The 22039-nt window shown below is 49.5% G+C and overlaps 1 protein-coding gene across 1 annotated transcript; it reads right to left on the reverse strand.

Moving 5' to 3' along the window:
- Positions 1–9094: 9094 nt before the first annotated feature.
- Positions 9095–17647, reverse strand: LOC128103336 (uncharacterized). The gene is given in 4 exon segments (XM_052727608.1): positions 9095–15163; positions 15165–16293; positions 16295–16640; positions 16643–17647. Coding segments are annotated over 4 exon segments (5202 nt in total). The 5' UTR covers positions 16770–17647; the 3' UTR covers positions 9095–11563.
- Between the last annotated feature and the right edge of the window lie 4392 nt (positions 17648–22039).

The raw sequence follows: 22039 nt of genomic DNA on the forward strand, positions 1-22039 counted from the left end.
CCCTCCTCTTACATTTGTACTCACTGTCTGTTCCTCATCCCCAAAGCTAAGAGCTAAAGGCAAGCACTTTGTACTCCTTCTTCAGTGCTGGAAGCCGAGACCACTGCTTGGACCCAAAGGTGCCAGTCACACAGGCCCAGGAACAATTGAATCCCCAGATGAGGATGGTCTGAGTGGAAAATGGTCTCCTTAGCAGGTGGACTACTCCATAGCCAGTTAGTAACAGTTACTGATATGAACCAGTGTCCACACTGGCAGTGGAACCTGTCCCTCTCCTTCAAAGAGAGTCAAGGATGGACCCAGCTCTGCCTCCTTCTCAATTACCATAGATGCTGACTATTCCTCCATTGATTCAATAGCATTTTTATTGAGCACCAACTATAGGCCATGTATCTCATGCTCTGGCAAAACACCAGAAAACGATACAGAGAAGCCTTGATGAGGTTGCAGCACCCAGGGACCAGACAGACAAATAAGAGAAGTAAATCAGTCAGGTGAGTGTGGAGCACCAAGAAGGAAACACAGCCTGATAAAGCAGTACCTGTGATTGCAGAGGGAGGCTGGATGTTTGACTTCAGGTTTGAAGGGTAAGAACATGAGAAACACTTTAAAAAATGAGATTTGGGGGCTGGAGAGATGGCTCAGCGGTTAAGAGCATGGCTGCTCTTCCACAGGTCCTGAGTTCGATTCCCAGCAACCACAAAGTGGCTCACAGCCATCGGTAGTGGGTTCTGATACTCTTCTGTCATAAAGTCATAGATGCAGATAGAACACTCATACATATAAAATAAAATAAATAAAGTATAAAAAATGAGATTTAGGGGATGACAGCGTCATAGTTACTTTTCTATTGCTGCAAAGAGACACCATGACCAAGACAGCTCTTGCTTACAAAAGAAAGCTGCTTGCTTGCAGTTTCAGAAGCAAGTTTGGTGCTGGAGCAGTAGCTAAAAGCTTGCATCCTGATTCACAGTTGGAGGCAAGAGAGAGGGAAAGAGGGAGAAAGGAAGAGAGGAAGAGAGAAAGAGATAGAGAGACAGACAGAAAGATGGACAGCCTGGGCCTGGCATGGGGTTTTGAAACCACAAAAAACATCCCAAGTGACAAAAATCTTCTAATTCTTCCCAAAACAAGTTCTATGATCCAGGGTCTAGGAATTCAAATATATGAACCTGTGGAGCCATTCTCATTCAAACCACCACGGGCAGTGAGGCCTGCAGCCCCAACGATCAGAAGGTAGTGGTAGAAAGCAGTGGAAGTTCAAGGCTAGGCTTAGTTACATGAGAGTTCAAGGCCACTCTGGAGTACATGAGACCCTGTCTCAGGGGAGAAAAAAAGGGAAATTGTGGTGGTTTGAATGAGAATGCCCCCCCTAGACTCATAAAATTGAATGCTTGGTCATCAGGAAATGGCACTACTTGAGAGGGATTAGAAGGTGTGGCCTTGTTGGAGGAAGTGTCACAGAGGGTGGACTTTGGGGTTGCAAAAGCCCAAGCCAGGCCCAGGGTCTCACTCTCCCTTCCTGCTGCCTGTAGATCCAAATGTAGAACTCTCAGCTACCTCTCCAGCACCATGTCTGCCTGCGTGCCACCATGCTTCCCACCATGATGAGAATGGACTAAACCTCTGAAACTGTAAGTAAGGCCTCATAAAATGCTTTCTTTTATATGAGTTGCCATGGTCATGGTGTCTGTCTTAGTCAGGGTTTCTGTTGCTGTGAAGAGACACTGTGGCCACGGCAACTTTTATAAAGGAAAATATTTCACTGGGGGCTGGCTTACAGTTCAGAGGTTTAGTCCATCATCATCAGGGCAGGAAGCATGGTGGCATGCAGGTAGACATGGTGCTGGAGAGTAGCTGACAGTTCTACATCCAGATTCGCAGGCAACAGGCAGAGAAAGTCACTGGGCCTGGCTTGAGCATCTGAAACCTCAAAGCCCGCTCCCAGAGACACATTTCCTTCAACAAGACCACATCTACTCTAACCAGGCCACATCTCCAATAATGCTGCTCCATATGAGTCTATGGGGGCCATTTTCATTCAAATCACCACAGTGTCTCTTTGCAGCAGAGAACACTGACTAAGATAGAAATAAAAAGAAAGAAATAAACTAGAGTCCACAAAGGCCCCAAGGAGTTGACCCACAGAATTAAAAGTTAGGTCCAAGGTGAGGTAAAAACAGATGTGAAAGTAGAGAACTGCGGTCCAGCTGTAACCACGCTGACTTCGATTGTGACAAAATGAGAACTTTCCTTTTTCTTCACACTTTTTGTTGAGATACTATAGGCATACAATAAATTATCCTTGAAGTATGCAGTTTGACAAATGCTGACATATGTGTAGACATGAGAAAACCGTAATTAATATAGTAGACCCATCCATCATCCTCTAATGCTTCTTCGTGCCATCTTCCAGTTCCCCTCCTTATCTTTCCCTCTGCCTCCAGAAAACCACCGATCCCGGCCATTAGGCTGGACTGTCTATAAGGTTATAAAAAGGGATTCATGTAGTATGCACTCATTTTTTCTACCTTCTTTCACTCCACATAATTGACACTCATCTACATCATAGCAGGTGGTGTTGTGAGAGGATTTGGCGGGTGGAGCCAAGGTGTCCCACAGCGGGTGAGAGACACCATGCAGACAGCGCTCAGTGGAGAGTTTTATTTTGTGGGGGGAAAAGAGAGGGGAGAGGGAAAGAGAAGAGAGAGACAGGGAGGGAGGTTGCGGGCTACCTCATGGCAAGAGGGGAAGAGAGAGAGTGAAGGGGAAGGAGTCCTTTATTAAAGGGAACGGAACATAGGATGACGTCAGGATGCTGGGCAGGCCGGGGTATTCTCTGCTTATTGTCCAGGATTCCTAGAAGTGGGTCTGAATGCTAACAGGTGGCAATGCTTTCCTCCCTCCCTCCCTCCCTCCCTCCCTCCCTCCCTCCCTCCCTCCCTTCCTTCTTCCCTTCCCCCTTCCTTCCCCCCTTCCCTCCCTTCTTCCTTCCTTTCTTTTTTTCCCAGAGCTGAGGATTGAACCCAGGGCCTTGCAGTTGCTAGGCCAGCCTTGCTCTTTATTGTCAAGTTCATGGTATAGCTATAACACTCACCTGTTGAACATCTGGTGTAGCATGAATCTTAAAGAGTCCTACAAATAAAATCAAACCCGAGGCCAGTTATTGGGGTGAATGCTGGTAGATCAGAGAGACAGAACAAGCCACAGCTACCTCACCTGGTCAGCTTCTCGGCTGGTCTTGTTTCCTCAGACTGGAAGCCTCTGGGTCCTCATATCTGAATGGCTCTCAGCTGAACTGCTGCTAGAAAGCCTGAAAGCTTAACCAGCCAAATGCTTAACCAGCCAAATGCTTAAGCAGCCTAATGCTTAACCAGGCAAAATGCTTAACCAGCCAAATGCCCCTAGTTTCTGGTCCTCACGCCTTATAAACCTTTCTGCTTTCTACCACCACTCCCTGGGATTAAAGGCTGCTTTCTGGGATTAAAGGTGTGAGTCACCATGCCTGGCTGTTTCCAATGCGGCCTTGAACTCACAGAGATCCAGAGGGATTTCTGTCTCTGGAATGCTAGGATTAAAGGTGTGAGTGCCACCATTTTCTAGCCTCTGTATCTAGTGGCTGTCTGTTCTCTGACCCCAGATAAGTTTATTAAGGTACACAATATTTTGGGGAACACAATACCACCACAATCTGGGCTGTTTCCAGTGTTTGCTATTACAAACAAACCTGCTATAAATGTCTATGTGCACACCTTCGTGTGGAGACATGCTTTTATTTCTCCCGACAAACGCTCAGCAGAACAGGTAGCTCGTATTGTAAACTTGTGTTTAATTTTCTAGAAAACTGTTGTTATTATCATTATTATTATTTACAAATGGTGCTGTGCCAGTTCACATTCTTACTGATAGGGTGCTTAGTTCCTGTTTTATTGCTGTGCTGAAACACCATGACCAAGGCAAATTATAAAAGAAAGCACTTAGTCTGGCGTTGGTGACCCACATCTTTAATCCCAGTACTCAGGAGGCAGAGGCATGTGGATTTCTGTGAGTTCAAGGCCAGCCTGGGCTACAGAGTGAGTTCCAGGACAGCCAGAGTTACACAGAGAAACCTTGTCTAGAATTAAAAAAAAAAAAGCATTAAATTGAGGGGCTTGCTTACAGCTTCACAGTTTCAATCTATGACCATCATGGTGTGTAGAACAGTGGCAGGCAGGCAGGCATGGCACTGGAGCAGTAGCTGAGAGCTCACACATCTGGTCCACAAGCTGCAGGCACAGAGTGAGATGGGGCCTGGTGTAGGCTTTTGAAACCTCAAAGCTCACATACAGGGACACACCTCCTCCAACAAGGCCACACCTTCTAATTCTTCCCAAACAGTTCCACTAACTGGGACCGAACATTGAAATATGTGAGCCTATGGAGGTCTTTCTCATTCAAACCACCACATAAAGTTTTAGCATTAGGTGATCCCTTAGTGTAAACATCACTGGGTGTATCATTGTCTTTTGAACAGAAGAGTAACACATTTTGTTTTGTTTTTCAAACCAGAGTTTCTCTGTGTAGCCTTCTCTGTGTAGCCTTGGCTGTCCTAGAACTAGTTTTGTAGACCAGGCTGGCTTCAAACTCAAGAGAGATCCTCCTACTTCTGCCTCCCTAGTGCTGGGATTAAAAAATATGTGTGCCACCACCACCTGACTGAGTAACACATTTTTTTTTTTTTTTTGGTTTGGATTTTGGATTGGTTTGGTTTTTTGAGACAGAGGCTCACTCTGCAGCCTAGGCTAGTCTAGAATTCACTACCAAACCCAGGCTGTCTCAGCCTCCCAAATACTGGGATCACACATGTGAACCATCATGTCTGACTATGATTTTGTTGTCAAAAGAGCCCTCTGATGTGGTGTGGAAGTAAACAGCCCAGGAATATGAAAAAAAAAAATTGTATGCTTGTAGCCTAGACACGTATTTCTGAGTGTATTAGGACTGAGAGCGGCTTTGACCCTTTGCCCTGCATTCTCCCAGGCAGGGGAAAGGCAATTTAAATGAACCCACAATTATGTAAACATTTTAAGCTAACACCCTGTAATCAGAGGTCATAAATCCTGGATCCCCACTCCTATCTCAGAGATCTCAGAGCTGCCCACAGAGTGCTAGCTCAAGTCTCAAGACACAATACCCCCAAAATGCCATAAATCTCAATATGTGCTCTCTGCCCTGTGTATAACCTTTGGCTATAAAAAGGAGCTTGTAGACCTTCCTCGGGAATACGGAGTCAAATTATCTCTGTAGCCCCGACTAGTCAGAATTCCTTTCCTGCAGTGTTTTACAATAATTGTTGCTTCTGATTTTTAGACTCAGGTGTTCTGCTCCCCATTATTTGCACAATTCCAGGACCCAACAGAGGTGAATGAGGACAAGTGGGAAGAGATGACACAGTCAATTGATATCCCCTCTCCTGGAGCCAGGTGCTTCCACATCCATGGCTCTGATCCCTCTCACCTTCTCACCAGCCGCATCCACCATTCATACTCCCCTTAGACCCCTTCTCTCTTCCAGCTGAGTCTGCCAGCTCTCTCCCACCCATCTGTAGCTAAAATCACCCTCTGCTGGTGAAGTTTCCTGTGAGTGGGGTTCTGTTTCCCTACCCCAAGGTCAAGGGCACAGCAGGAGGCATGGGAGCATATGCAAATGGGCTGCACACCCCACCAAGACTGCCCTGAGTATGGCATTTTTCAGAAATGTCTTCCTTGCCCAGGCGTGATGCACGCCTTTAATCCCAGCACCAAGAAGGCAGAGGCAGGCAGATTTCTGCAAATTCCAGGCCAGCCAGGACTACATTGTGAGACCCTGTCTCAAATAGATGGATAGATAGATAGATAGATAGATAGATAGATAGATAGATAGATAGATGATAGATAGATAAGCAAGCAAGCTTTCTTCCTGTCGTGTGGCTCACATCTGCAGTCCCCGCACTAAAGGCTGAGACAGGTAGACTGCCATGAGTGTAAGGTCTGTGCTATATGAGACCATGACTCAAAAATAAAATTAAATAAAAAAGGGTGGTAAGGATTTTAATTAATATAACTATGTTGGTAAGTGCTGTGGGATAGTCTGTATGTGCTCTGATTGGTCAGATATTGTTCTGTATAAATAAAACACTGATTGGCCAATGGCCAGGCAGGAAGTATAGGCGGGACAAGGAGAGAGGAGAATTCTGGGAAGTGGAAGGCTGAGTCAGGGAGACACTGCCAGCCACTGCCATGACAAGCAGCATGTGAAGACACGGGTAAACCACGAGTCACGTGGCAAGGTATAGATTAATGGAAATGGATTAATTTAAGCTGTAAGAACAGTTAGCAACAAGCCTGCCACGGCTATACAGTTTGTAAGCAATATAAGTCTCTGTGTTTACTTGGTCGGGTCTGAGCGGTTGTGGGACTGGCGGGTGACAGAGATTTGTCCTGACTGTGGGCAAGGCAGGAAAACTCTAGCTACAGGTAAGAGAATTAGAAGCACCCCAGCCCATCTTTGGAATGTGGACATAAGCTTTAGGCGTACACAAAGGAAGAATTGGAACAGAGATAGGAGATATGCTAAACAGTCTTCCTTAAACTGTAGTCTGGGTGATCATTGCCCCAATTCTAGGTCTGCAGGATAAGATTATTGCTTGAGGAGACAGTCTGGTTCCCATGCAATAATGGCTCCTATGTAGGGTGCTCTCTTCTTGGGCTGAGGCATCCGTGAAGTGCTGCTGCTGGAGCTCAAGGTGATGTGCACGTTTGCAGCGATGACTGGAGAGCTTCAAGCACCTTTTTAAATTTTTCTTTGTTTTTATGCAGTTTTAAGTAGCCCAGGCTGGCCGTTAACTAAATGTGTAGCTGAGGTTAACCTTGAATTTCTAATCCTCCTACCTCCACTTCCTGGGAAGTGAGATTACAGCACATATGTTTTTGTTGTTGTTGTTTTGTTTTGCATCATCTAGGTTTGAACCCAGGGTTTCCTGCATAGTAGATAAGCACCCTATCAATTAAACTACACCCCCAACCCCTTTGGGAAGACAGATATTCCTGGAGTGACTAAGATACCTAAGGGTTAAGCAGATGTCTGACATAAATGTTTAAGACAAAGGAGGCAGGTGAAAAATCAGACAGGAATACCAGGCCTTTAGCTTACTTGTTTTGTGGGTCCAGATGAGGAGCTCCTGGGGGGTGGGGGTGGTGGGGGTGGTGTTTGTTGTTGGGGGTGGTGTTTGTTGTTGAAACAGGGCCTCAATATGTATAGCCTAGAACTCACTGTGCAGACCAGGGTGATCCCTCAAAACAACTCAGAGATCTCCCTGCCTCTGCCTCCAGAGTGCTGGGAGTCCATTGTTTAGCAAAAGGAATTTCTAAGTCCCCACCATGATCAGGTCAAGCGAATCTCTACAACATGTCTGCAATGTGGTTACGAAGGATTAATGAGATATATGTGTAGAGCCCTCAAGGAGAGCACCTGGCAAGGAGCAAGTCTTGTGGAAAGGTTGTTCTTAACTTAGAAGGAAGCTTAGCAAAGATCGTAGGAGTTTGTCACTCTGGGTGTAGACACTCTCCTCTGCCAACTTTGAACTAGTGTTCTCCAAAACTACTAGGTAATTCTGCTCAGTTCGTGCAAACACAGCTCTAAGGGAATTATCTGTTGATTCTGTTGCAACAACTCTGGCCTCCTTGGCCTCTGTCAGTGCGCTCCTAGTGACCCTTAGAACGGCGTGTAGGCGCCAACAGACGCGCCACCCCTTCCCTTGAAGGCATTACTGTTCTTCTTAACTCCTAAAGATCCTGCTGAGACAAACCCATCGCGGCCGGTCACCAGGCAACCCAGGGCAGACCAAATCAAACGGCCTCCTTCCGGGGTTGGACACGTGTCTTTGGAAAGCGAATCAAAAGACCGGAGTGCTGGGGCCAGCGGGTGGTGCTAGGGTGGGAAGAGGCCGGCAGAGGCGGCAGGGTGGGTTGACCCAAGCCGGCGAGGGCGGGCTTACAGGGGTAGAGGCTGGAGCAAATCCTGAGTAAGAACAGAAGCTGTGGGCGGACCTCGGCCCCGCAAACCTTGCAGGAACTAATTTACTTACCTCTCCTCTCTCTCTCTCTTTCTCTCTCCTCTCCTCTCCACCCTTCCCCCCTCTCGTCCTTCCTTCTCGACCTCCCTCCTCCCCGCCCTCCCCCCCCCCCCCCCCCCCCCCCCCCCCCGTTTGTTTGTTCCAGAGAGATTTTATCTGTGTAGCCCAGGCTGTCTTGGAATTCGCTCTGTAGACCAGCCTGGCCTCGAATTCCGACATCTGCTTGCCTCTGCCTCCAGTGTGTTGGGATTAAAGCCTTGCACCACTACTGCCCGGCTGCATTTTCTTTTTTTGCCAGTTTTATTTGGAGCTTCTATCTTGATCAAGCAATTGTGGTCAGCTTCTTTCTTTCTTTCTTTCTTTCTTTCTTTCTTTCTTTCTTTCTTTCTTTCTTTCTTTCTTTCTTTCTTTCTCGGGGACTATGGGGGTCCAGCCCCTCGATAGTCCCCTCCCAGGGTCCGGGAAGAATCTACAACCAGCTGATAATTAATCTTTGATGAAAAGAAATGAATCTATGTACATGAAACTCCTTAGTTCATACACTTTATTATTCTGTGATAGTTCTCTCTCCACACAGCTTCTATTCTGCTCTCATGTCTAGCTCCTTTCTTGCCTGATTTCTCTATATTTATCTACTGTCCCCTCTAGGTTCTATCTTAATTCCTTCATCTAGTTCTGTCCCTTCTAGGTTCTCATCTATCTAGTCCTTTCCCCTATCAGCTCCTCTCCCATCTCCTTCTCTCTCATCTGGCTCTTCCTCATCTTGTTCTTCCCCATCTGGCTCTTCCTCATCTTTGATCTCGTTCCTCTAGTCCTCTCTTCTAGCCCTTCAATCTAGTTCTTCCCCATCTCAGTTTGTTCCTCTCAAGTTCTTACCCATCTAGTTCTTCCATTCTCTTTTCTCTTCTCCTTCTTGTGCCCTGGAAGTCCCGGTGAAAGACCCCCGAAGGTAGTCTTCCCTCTGGAGAGACCCTCGCCCAGAGATCACACCGAGACCACAAGTCAGATGCAAACAGCAAGAGGCTTTATTCAGGAACACGGGTACCCGGGGCGACACAGTCACTCCAGAGGCTCAAGAGACTGGCGCGCCGACGGGCTGGAGTGGAGGGTTTTTATAGGGTCGGGCAGCAGAAGGGCGGGTACAGAAGCAAGAAGCATGGTTTACAGGGTTCTGATTGGACGATTCGTATGAGGCCAGGTTCAAACTCAGGACAGTTCGTGGTTTTTCCCCGAGCTCGACACGCCTGCTGACTTGGCTCTTATCTAGGGTACAAGTTGTTTTTCTGACCTTTAGTTCCCTGTTCTGGGGCCAGGTGGCCGACCACAGATACCCTGTTTGTTCCTGTGCCCATGTCCTCTAACTGAACTTTCCCTGTACTTTTCAGGCCTTGCTCAAAATGGCGTTAGGCTAAGCAAGTATGCTGGGGCCTTTCATTCCCCCATTTTCTTATCTCAGGGAATGGAATCCTCCATTCATGGGGAAGAATAGGGATGTGGCTCCATTTCCACCTGGTTGAGTCGTTGGTATTGTTGGGTCAATACCAAGGTCTGAACAGTAGAAACGCATTCCCTGATAAATTGGACAAGTCTGTTTAGGATACAGGGCCCGAGCGTCAGAAGGAGCAATAAAATCAGAAGGGGTCCCATAAGGGTGGAGATGAGGGTGGTGAGCCAGGGGGACCTTCTGAACCATCCTTCAAACCATCCCTGCTGTTTTTCAAAGAGTTTTTGTCTTTGTTCTAATCTCTTTCTTAATTTAGCCATGCTATCTCTCACCACCCCAGTATGATCCGCATAGAAGCAACATTCTTCTTTAAGGGCGGCACATAACCCCCCCTCCTGCAGGAGGAGGAGGTCTAATCCCCTCCGGTTCTGCAGAACTACCTCAGACAGGGAGGTGAGTGACTTTTCCAAGGCACTCACGGATTCCTCCAGTGCCTGGATATCGGTATGCATGGCAACCTGGAGTTGTCTGAACTGGTTGGTTTCCATGAGGGCAGTGGTACCTGTGCCTATTCCGGCGGCGACTCCTCCCATAGTTAATCCACCTAGTATCAGGGCCAGGGTTAGCAAGACTGGCTCTCTTTTTATACGGGGGACCCCTGTTTCATATCGGGCATAGATATCTTCAGGTGCATGGTAGACTATCTTGGGGTACAGTTCTATGAGCACACAATAATTGGCCGTGTTGGCTAGTATTGAGGAGGAGAGGCATGGTGTAAGTCCAGTGATACAGGCCCAATAAGTCCCGTTGGGAGCCACGAGATAGTGGGGTCCTGGAACAAGTGCCTGGGTGCGATTACACAGGTGTTGGTGGGTGTAGGGTACTGTCCCCAGACATAGTCCTTGTCCTGACACCTCGGAGATTGTGAGCTTATGCTGAGGTGTCGAGGCACATCCTGACGGGGGTGAAGAAGAATTGGTGAAGCTTCCGACTACGGCCACCCCCTCATAATAGGGAGGTGTGGAGACTAGGCATAACCAGCACTCCTGAGTCCGATTTGGGTTGGTAACATTGAGGGCTGAGTAAGCGCCCTCTATAAGATTCAATAGCCGGTCTCCCGTACCGGGCCTGGGTGGCTGGAGGGTGACTGGGGTTACAGTAGCATTCGGAGCCGTGCTTGGGCGAATGGCCGAATTGGGTCGGGGGGTAGCCCTCGGGGGTGCCGGAGCGGGTAAAGAGGGGCGCTTTTGGTCAGAGAGAACCTGGTTGGGACCTATAGAGGCGGAGGGCTCCGTGATTTTAAGCCTAATCGTAAACACGACTCCCTGGTCCCGTCCCGTCATGTAAAGTCTAAGTCCCCATGTTTTACCTTTAATCCAGTCTTGTGTTATCTCCCTTCCCTTTTGAGTAAAAGATATATTCAGGGGGTTGCAGGTGAAATTTACACAGGGCCCCCCCCCCCTTCCAGTAAGCGTTATCTCTTCCTGACGTGACAGTTCCCCAACAACGTCCTTGGGTAAGGGGACGCCATGAGTGGCTTTCTCTTTGGGTAGTCCTTTTTACCCTAATGAGGTCCCAAGTGGATGAAGGCTCCCAATAGGTATTACCAGTTGTTTCACATCCCCATGCTTTACAGAAGTAACTTTCATAACCCCCACATTGTCTAATCATCTTTCTGTCCCTACCATCCCGGGGGCAGACGTAAAAGGATAGTTGTGACAGGGCTGCTCTGGTTTCAGGGTGACCACATCCATATCTCCCGTCACTACATTTGCAAGTTCCCTTACCATCCTGACAGACGTCTGGTGCTCTGGGGTTCATGGGGTCAGTGGTGGGGATGTCCCAGTCCTCTGACCCTGCTACTAGTTGGCAGAGATCTGGATGCAAGTTAGGCCACCATGTGAAGGGGGTGTGAAGGGCGGCCGTTTGCCAGACCGTCTCCCCAGTTTGTGAGATAACCTGCCAAGTGAGCCTCTTAACTAGGTGCGGGCTCTCTGCCGCCCTAGTCCCCTGGGGGTAGGCAGAGATTAAGAGGAGGGGGAGGAAGAGGAGCCGCGGGCCAACCTTATTTTCAGGGGGTTTCGTGTGCGGCGCACTGTCCATGTTGACTTTCTGGATCCTGCTGGGTCGGGTTCCCTGGCAGCCTTCACATGAGAGGCGTGGATCCATGCAGCAATCCCGTCGACCTTGAGTGCAGTGGGGGTGGTCAGCAAGACAGTGTAGGGCCCCTTCCACCGTGGTTCCAGATTCTTGGTCTGGTGTCGTCGGACCCAAACGGAGTCCCCGATCTGGAAGGGGTGGGGCACCACCGGCTTGTCTAGCTGCTCCTGATAAGCCTTGGCCAGGGGCTTCCAGATCTCCCTCTGCACCAGTTGGAGGGCTTGAAGATGTGCCTCTAAAGTAGGGGTGGTGGCAAAAGATGAAATATCAGGATGGAGAAAGTTTACAACAGGAGGTGGGGCCCCATACATGATCTCAAAAGGGGTTAGGCCGTGTGGGCCAGGAGTATTTCGGGCTCGGTAGAGAGCCAAGGGAAGTAGGAGCACCCAATCTCTAGTGCCAGTTGCAAGCGTTAATTTGGTTAAAGTCTCCTTGATTGTTCTATTAGCTCATTCTACCTGTCCTGAGCTCTGGGAGCGGTATGCACAATGGAGTTTCCAATCAACCCCCAATAGTTTGGCCACCTTCTGACTTACCTGAGAGACGAAGGCAGGCCCGTTATCCGACCCCAATATTTGAGGTATCCCATACCTGGGGAAGATTTCTTCCAACAGTTTCTTTGTTGCCACGTTAGCCGTCTCATTCTTGGTTGGAAATGCCTCGATCCATCCGGAAAAAGTGTCCACGAAGACCAGGAGGTACCGGTACCCGTAGAGTCCGGGTTTTACTTCTGTAAAGTCTATTTCCCAATGAACACCAGGATGATGGCCTCTTTGGTGGGCCCCCTTGTTTAGATGAACCTTTCCTGCGTTGACTTGAGCACAGGCTGGGCAGGTAGAAGTTACCTGCTGGAGTACCTGATCCTGGTTCAGCAGCACTGCCCAGGTGTTTTCTCTGTCCAATAGGGTCTTCATCTTGTTTTTGCTCAAATGGGTCAATGCATGGAGGAATCTCAGCATATATCGGGTATGGGAGGTTGGCATGACCATCCGATCCCCTAGTATATATGCTTGTCTTCCTTGTTCCCAGTCCGCCCCCATTTTCTTTGCTAGCTCATGGTCTTCTGGGCTATAGGGCACGGGGTCTCTCTCAGGCTGTGGTTCTTGTATGGCCATCAACTGGCTGCTCCCTGCTGGCTGGGAAGCCACTGTTCGGGCAGTCAGATCCGCCAGCCGATTCCCTCTGGCTACCGCAGAGTCATCCTTTTGATGCCCTGGGCAGTGGACAATACTGAGTTGGAGCGGGAGGAACAGGGCCTTTAGGAGGTCTAGGATCTCTTTTTTGTTTTTGATTTCCTTACCCGCGGACGTCAGCAGGCCTCTCCGTCTGTAGATTTCCCCGTGGACATGCACAGTGGCGAAGGCATATCTGCTGTCAGTATAAACTGTGAGCTTCTTACCTTCTGCCATTCGGAGAGCTTGGGTGAGCGCAATCAGTTCTGCGCGCTGGGCCGATGTCCCGGGCGGGAGTGACGATGCCCATACCACTTCCGATTCGGTGGTTATAGCTGCCCCAGCTCTGCGTTCCCCCTCCTCCAGGAAACTGCTCCCATCTGTGTACCAGACAGCGTCTGGATCCTTAAGCAGCTGATCTGTCAGATCAGGGCGGGTGCCATGTACTTCGGCTAGAATCTGGAGGCAGTCATGCTCCTCGGAGGGGCTAGGCAGTGGCAGCAAGGTAGCAGGGTTAAGGGAAACTGTCGGCCCAAAATTTACCCGGTCTGAGTCCAGTAGTAAGGCCTGATAGTAAGTCATTCTGGCGTTAGAAAGCCATCTGTCCGGTGGTTGTCGGACCAAGGCCTCCACTGCATGGGAGGCCAGCACAGTCAACGGCTGTCCCAGAGTCAGCTTCCCGGCATCCTTGAGTAATACGGCAATGGCTGCCACCATGCGGAGGCATGATGGCCATCCTGTAGCCACCGGGTCCAATTTCTTGGACAAGTACGCTACAGGTCTCCTCCAAGGTCCCAGTCTTTGCACCAGTACCCCTTTGGCAAAACCTGAGTTCTCATCCACAAACAGCTCAAAGGGCTTGGTTAGATCTGGCAGACCCAGAGCCGGGGCCTCGAGTAAGGCCTTCTTGATCTGTTGGAACGCTTTCTGATGCTTCTCCTCCCATTGGAACATGGCCCCTGGTTTAGTGAGGGGGTACAATGGGGCTGCCAGTTCGGCAAAGCCAGGAAACCAAAGGCGGCAGTACCCAGCCGTACCCAGGAACTCTCGAACTTGGCGGGGGTTCCGAGGAGGGGGGATGGAGATTATCGTCTCCTTCCTTGCTCTTGTTAACCATCTTTGCCCCCCGCTCAGGGTGTAGCCCAGGTAGGTAACCTTGTCTCGGCATACTTGAGCCTTTTTGGCTGAGGCTCTATAGCCCTTTTGTCCAAGTCTGGCCAATAAGGCTCGAGTGCCCTCCAGGCACTCGGTTCGACTCCTGGCCACCAGGAGTAGATCATCCACGTACTGGAGCAGAGTCAGGGTTGGGTGTTCGACCCGGAATCCGGCCAGATCTGCATGTAGGGCCTCATCAAAGAGGGTTGGGCTATTTTTGAAGCCCTGAGGGAGCCGGGTCCAGGTTAATTGTCCCGAGAGCCCTTTTTCTGGGTCCCTCCATTCAAAAGCGAATAGCATTTGACTTTGAGGGTGCAGTCTTAAACAAAAGAAGGCATCCTTCAGGTCTAGCACAGTGTACCAGACGTGGGTCGGTGGGAGGGTGCTCAGAAGGTTATAGGGGTTGGGCACCGTGGGGTGTATGTCCTCCACCCGCTTATTGACCTCTCTCAAGTCCTGGACCGGCCTGTAGTCCCCTGTCCCCGGTTTCTTAACAGGCAAGAGAGGGGTGTTCCAAGGGGACTGGCAGGGCTTTAGCACCCCTTGGTCCAGGAGCCTTCAAATATGGGGCTTGATCCCCTCATGAGCTTCCTGTGACATTGGGTATTGTCTGATTGAAACGGGAGTCGCGGAGGCCTTTAGTGAGATCACCAGCGGTGGCTGATCGTGTGCCAGCCCCAAGCCCCCAGTCTCTGCCCAGGCCTGAGGAAACTCTCTCAGCCAGTTCTGTAGCTCCTCAGGTGATTTCTCCGGGGGTTCTGGCTCAAACAAACGGTATTCTTCTTCTAAACTGAGGGCAAGGATTTGTAGAGGGTCTCCTTTAGGACCCGTGACCCTCGGTCCCTTCTCATCAAAATAGATTTGTGCCTTCAATTTGGTTAATAGGTCCCGTCCTAACAGCGGATGGGGGCATTCAGGTATGTGCAGAAAGGAGTGAGTTACTTGCCCTGATGCCAGTTGGACTTTTCTCTCGGCAGTCCAATAATACCTCTTGTTTCCAGTTGCCCCCTGCACCAGTGCAGAATGCCGGCTAAGAGGCACTCCGGCATGGGTTAGGACTGAATGTTCGGCACCAGTATCAACCAGGAAGGTCACGGGCTGCCCCCCGATCTTGAGGGTTATCCTAGGCTCAGGGGGGGGGCTCCTGGCCTCGACTCCCCTAGTCTTCCAGACTAAGGAGGTCTACGGTCTTGGGCTTGGGCCGGCGGGGTCCTTGTGGCTTCTTGGGGCACTCTCGGGCCCAGTGTCCCTTCTCCTTGCAGTAAGCACATTGATCTTTGTCAAGGGGTGGCCTCCTTCGCTCTCCCGACCTATCTCCCTCTCTCCACTGTCCCTGAGACACAACGGCGGCCAAAACCTTTTTCATCTCCCTATGCTGTTTCTTGTCCCTTTCCTCTTGTTTCTGCCATCTCCTTTCCTCACGCTCCTCAGGAGTTTCTCTCTTATTGAACACTTTCTCTGCTTCCTTCAATAAGTCTGGCAAACCTAGCGCCTGTAAACCTTCCAGCTGCTGCAATTTGGTTCTGATATCTGAGCTAGACTGATAGATAAATGATAGGATGACACCTGGTGCTTGCCCTGGGTCTTCTGGATCATACGGAGTGTACATCCTATAAGCCTCCTTCAGCCTCTCTAAAAATGCAGCGGGTGTTTCTTCCTTTCCCTGTATCACATTCCTTACCTGAGCCAAATTGGTAGGCCTTCTGGCGGCCGCTCGGAGACCCGCTAAGAGCAACTGGCGATAGAAACGTAGATGCTCCCTACCTTCAGGTGTATTGAAGTCCCAGTCTGGGCGGGTCAAGGGAAAAGCTGCATCGATGATATTTGGGAGTTGGGTTGGCCTCCCGTCATCGCCCGGAACCTGCTTCCGGGCCTCCAGGGAAACTCTCTGCTTCTCCTCTACTGTTAAGAGGGTCTGCAGGAGCTGCTGACAGTCGTCCCAAGTCGGCCTGTGAGTCACTAGGATGGACTCAATTAGGCCGGTCAAGGCAACAGGATCCCTGGAGAAAGGGGGATTATGTTGTTTCCAATTATAGAGGTCTGAGGCTGAAAAGGGCCAGTACTGCAACTGACGATTCGGCCCCTCTCTGAGCGGGAAGGCCCTGGACTCATTAGGGGGGTCATCCCTGCGGCCGCGGAGGCGGCCGGCAATGGGGGACGGGGCTGCGTCCTCTTCTTCAGCCCCGTGGGTCCTGCGAGTCGAGGTGGCTTCCGGATCTGCCACGGGCACGGCCGGGGGCGCCGCCACCGGGGCGGCGGCTGGGGCCCGCTTCGGCCGGCTCTCCAGGTGGTCCGGCTTGATATGGTGGTGGGTCCTCCGTCAGGAGATCTATAAGGGGGGTATGGGGGTCTGGGGGAAGGACTGGAGGCTTAGGAGTCTCCTTGTGAGGGAGCACGGGGTAAAGGGAGGAGTCCGGGTTGGGGGGCGCAGAAGGCCCAGAGACTGGAGGGGGGTGTGGAAGGAAAGGCTTAACCCATGGAAATGGGTTCTCGACCAGTGATCTCCAGATGGCGATATATGGGACCTGGTCGGGATGCCCATAAGGGCTAGGGGCAAAAACCTTGCCCTCCACCTGTGAAATAAGAGAGAGGTTAAAAGATCCCTCTCGCGGCCAGCCCATTCGGCCTCGAAGAGGGTGATCCATTTGTTCTTCCTGATAATGACGCCTTCATTGTTTCCTCGGGCCTTAACATCGGACCAGTGGTCCGTGGTTAGGCTCAGTGGGGTGGCGACAGCCTGTCCCATGGTGGTCTCTAAATAAAGAAGGGTTAGACACACAACGAGAAACAAACAGACAAGACAGACCACAGAATTTCGCGCTGCGCGGCTAAGGCGTAAAACCGAAAACAAAAACTCAGATGGGGACGCGGAGTGTTTGAATTCTCCGTCCCCTGCCAGTACCACGTATCCTTCTGATGCGTGGGTGGCCCCGAAAAACCGTGCCCCAGAGGGGACTTCAGATACCCGTGGAACGTCTTCCAGGGTTTCGGTGGGCGAAGTCCGAGCTCGTCAGCTCCTTCAGCCCCCACCGACTCAGACCTGACTTAGGACGCCCGACGAAAACGAAAGACAAGTAAACAGACTGAGACAATACAGACAGACAGTGGCCGGCCAACTTACCTCCTGACAGTGGGTCGGTGGTCCAGAGGCGGGGGTCTCCGATCCCGGACGAGCCCCCAAATGAAAGACCCCCGAAGGTAGTCTTCCCTCTGGAGAGACCCTCGCCCAGAGATCACACCGAGACCACAAGTCAGATGCAAACAGCAAGAGGCTTTATTCAGGAACACGGGTACCCGGGGCGACACAGTCACTCCAGAGGCTCAAGAGACTGGCGCGCCGACGGGCTGGAGTGGAGGGTTTTTATAGGGTCGGGCAGCAGAAGGGTGGGTACAGAAGCAAGAAGCATGGTTTACAGGGTTCTGATTGGACGATTCGTATGAGGCCAGGTTCAAACTCAGGACAGTTCGTGGTTTTTCCCCGAGCTCGACACGCCTGCTGACTTGGCTCTTATCTAGGGTACAAGTTGTTTTTCTGACCTTTAGTTCCCTGTTCTGGGGCCAGGTGGCCGACCGCAGATACCCTGTTTGTTCCTGTGCCCATGTCCTCTAACTGAACTTTCCCTGTACTTTTCAGGCCTTGCTCAAAATGGCGTTAGGCTAAGCAAGTGTGCTGGGGCCTTTCACCGGTATATAAAGGGAGGGTCCGAGCTAAATTGTGTAAAGCTATTACTTAACGTCCACCTCTCCTAGGCGGTGTCTCCTTGTGGAATTTACCTTAAGTCAGGAGACTTGCCTGTGGGCTGCTATCATTGTTAGTCCTCGGAAGTTGGGCGCCCTCCTGGGTGTGTTTCCTATAGTCCTTGAAAGTGGCTAAGGGAGATATCTGATTCCAGAGAAAGCCTTTCCTGAGGCTGTTCTCCAAATACCTGGAATGTGTATGTCCAGAGAGTGATCAGTCCACACTGTTAGCCCTTCTAGGGGAAAGTCAATTGGGAAAACTATGAAGGCACACATGATTTTCATAACAGAATACAGCTGATATATAACAAGCCAAGTAACACCAAAAACTCCTTGGGATTTGGCTTCCTCTGGAGGAATTCCCTGATTCCTCCAGGTAGTGACTTTGCCATAACCAGCTGAGTTCTTATGCTATATTCCTGCAGCCTGCAGCATTTCTTTCTTTCTTTCTTTCTTTCTTTCTTTCTTTCATTCTTTCTTTCTTTCTTTCTTTCTTTCTTTCTTTCTTTCTTTCTTTCTTTCTGTCTTTCTTTCCTCCTCTTCTTCTCCCCCTCCCTCCCTTCTTTCTTTCTTTCTCTTTCTTTCTTTCTTTCTTTCTTTCTTTCTTTCTTTCTTTCTTTCTTTCTTTCTTTCTTTCTTTCTTTCGTTTTCGAGACAGGGTTTCTCTCTGTAGCCCTGGCTATCCTTGAACTCAGAGGTCTGCCTGCCTCTGCCTCCTGGATGCTGGGATTAAAGTCATGAGCCACCACTGCCCAGCTCAGTCTATTTCTTTTTTTTTTTTTTTTATTTTATTTATTATGTATACAGTGTTCTGCCTGCATGTGTCTTTGCAGGCCAGAAGAGGACACCAGATCTAATTCTAATTGCAGGTGGTTGTGAGCCACCATGTGGTTGCTGGGAATTGAACTCAGGACCTCTGGAAGAGCAGCCAGTGCTCTTAACCACTGAGCCATCTCCCCAGCCCTCAGTCTATTTCTTTATGGCCAAAAATCTAAAAGCATTGCTTCTTTGTAATTTAAAAGAGATTATTGCCTGTAGTAGCAAGTAACCAGAAAGCTGAGACACAACGGGGTGGTGGTGCACGCCTGTAATCCCAGTACTTGGGAGGCAGAGGCAGTTGGATCTCTGTGAGTTCGAGGCCAACTTGGTCTACAGAGCGAGTTCCAGGAAAGCCAGAGCTGTTACACAGAGAAACCGTGTCTTGGAAAAAAAAAAAGAAAAGAGATAGAGAGGGAGGGAGAGAGAGAAGGAGAGAGAGACAAAGAAAGAAAAAGAAAGCTGAGACAGAAGGAACTCTGGGACCCTTGACCACCCTGGGCAACAAAGCAAGACTCTATGTCAAAAAAACCAAAACAAATGGAAGAAGACATTCTTCTGGGCTAAGCTCCTACAGACAAGAACACAACAGAGCCAATGGTGAAGGACCACATAATCCAACAGAACCTAAAAACCAGGTTGGTTGCCCACTGTCTAGGATTTGGTTCAGTGGGTAAAGGGAGGACGTGAACTGCTCCCCAGCACCCACATGAAAAGCTGACATTGCTGTGGGTTCATAGCCCAGTGCTGGGGCTGCTGAGATGGCGGGTCCCTAGCCATCACTGGTGGGCCAGTCTAGCCAGCCAGCCATTGAGTCCCAGGTTGAGTGAGAGATCCTGTCTCAGGAAATAAGACGGGAAAGAACCGAAGCTGGAGAGAGATGGCTTAACAGTTAAGAGCCCTGGCTGCTCTTCCAGAGGACCTGGGTTCAGTTCCTGGCACCTACCTGGCAGCTTATAACCGTGTATAATTCCAGTTGCAAGGGATCGAATGCTCTCTTCTGGATTTCCATGGCAACAGGGCACACACATGGTGCATGTACATGCATGTAGACAAAACACCTATACACACAAAATAAAGTGTATTTAAAAGAATGCAGGAAGATGGGGCTGGAGATATGGATCAGTGGTTAAGAATACTGACTGTTCTTCCAGAAGACCCAGATTCAATTCTCAGCACCCACAGGGCAGCTCACAACTGTCTGTAACTCCATCTCCAGGAGGTCTGGCATCCTCATACAGATATACATGCAGGCAAAACACCAATGCACACTAAAAAAAAAAAAATGGAGGAAGACACTTGACTTCAACATCTAGCCTCCACACGTGCATGTGCAATCACACACAGGCACATATCCATCAGATATACACATGCACACACAAAAAAGGTCGTTTTTCCAAAATGGGACAATTATAGCACCAGTCACATGGCAAGATGAGGATGTTCAAAGACCAATCTGCCAAGAGCAGTGGCGCACACCTTTGATCCCAGCACTTGAGAGGCAGAGACAGGTGGATCTCTGTGAATTCAAGGCCAGCCTGGTCTACACAGTGAGACTCTGTCTCAGGAACAAAGACCAGTCTGATGCTTGCTCATTTCTGCTTCCTGCAGCCTTTCCTGCTAGGGCCCCTTTGCCTCAGCTCATATAGCTCTTTCTGTTGCAGATGGGCAGCTGCCCAGTGGAGGCAAATACATCTTTAATCGGTTTTCTTTTTCTTTTCGTTTGTTTCTTCTTTTTTCTTTTTCTTTTTTTTTTGAGATAGGTCTCAGAGTGCTGGGATTAAAGGCACCCACGAGCAACTTTTTTATTTATTTGTTTATTTGTTTGCTTGCTTGTTTATTTATTTTTGAGACAGGGTCTGTCTGTATATTCCTGGATGTCCTGGAATTCCCTAGGGTGACCAGGATGACCTTGATTTACAGAAATCTTCTTGCCTCTCTCCAAAGTACTGAAATTAAAGACATGCATCATCACACTGCTTTTTTTTTTTTTTAAACTTTAACCACACTCAGTCACCCTGCCACTGGAGATGACATACATGGGGAAGGCTCCAGGCCAGGATGTGCTACCTGCTGTTTCTACTACATTCACCTCGGGAAGAGAAAGCAGCAATGTCTGCTGGCCTTTGCTGGTTGTACATGAACTTTGGGCTGATTTCTAGACTTGCCCCACCTTTTACTTAAGAACACCAAGAGTGCTGTCAGACTGGACTCCAAGGTCAAGCAGCCCAGACCTTTCCCAGTCCACTATCTATGCTTTATAACAGACCACCCAAATGCCCACTGGCATCACATAGAAGCCCTTACTATATACACAAGGTCTTCAAGACGTGACTGACACCTGACAGGAGGTGTACCTTTGCTGTAGATAGGGACACTAAATGCCAATGCTCTATGCACATTGTTGCTCCTGCCTGAGGGGACTGGGTGGCTCAGGTTGAAGTCACCTAGTAAGGATGAGTGGACACCCGTATGATGCCTCTTCAGGTGCGTGGGCTTCCACCAGGACAGTGCTGGGCTCCAAGAGTGACCTCTCTGAGAACCAAGCAGGAACTAAATGTCTTTTTCTGCCCTGACCTTTGGAGCACTTCCCTGAAAGTGGTTATGCTGTTCAGTTTTCCATGACTCTAACAAAATACACATTGGAAAGACTAGGTAGCTGTGCACAGGCCTCCACAGAGTAAAGAGACTGACAATTTGGTTGCATCCAGTCAAGGACCACAAGTGAAATGTTGGACCTTGCAGTTATACCAGCCAACACTACAGAGAGTACAAAATAATTTAGCTGCCAGTCTTTACTCCCAGCACTTGAGAGGCAGAGGCAGGTTGATCTCTGTGAGTTCAAGGCCAGCCTGGTTTACATAATGAGTTCCAGGATGGCCAGGGTAATGTAAAGAGACTTTGTCTCAAAAACAACAAACAAAAATTTATTAACACAGGATGAATTGTTAATTTAGATTTCAGGTCAGGTCACTAAGCTTCAGGGAAGTTAGTGTTACCACCATAGGTGAAACACCACAGCATTGCCCTGTGTTTGCTTTGTGTTGAACCCCAGACCCCAGCCTACACCAGGGCCGGAACTGGAGACATGTCCTTTTAGGGGCAGCAGCCTAGACTGAAGCCAGGACCAGCAGCTGCTCTGTTTATCTTCTTCAGTACCTATGGACGACACACACATGGAGAGAGGTTGTAAGAAGGTGCTGTGAACGCCAAATCCTTTCAGGGTGCCACCAAGCAGAGGGTGGGGGCTGAAGCTTTGACGACACCCTTGACCATAAGGGAATGGGTGGCAGAAGAGTCTCAGAATTTAGAAATTTTGCCCAGCTGTGCACACTCACTGTGGACCTCTGAACAGCTGGCCTCTTTGGGTTTCAGTCTTCTCCCTGAGGAGGAGGGAGAAGGATGGGCAAGGATCTCTGGCAGTATCATACTTTCTGTGAGACTGGATACTGGGCATTCTGA

This window comes from Peromyscus californicus, unplaced genomic scaffold, assembly GCF_007827085.1.
Source record: "Peromyscus californicus insignis strain IS unplaced genomic scaffold, ASM782708v3 Scaffold_8__1_contigs__length_139910024, whole genome shotgun sequence".
Classification (NCBI taxonomy): Eukaryota; Metazoa; Chordata; class Mammalia; order Rodentia; family Cricetidae; genus Peromyscus; species Peromyscus californicus.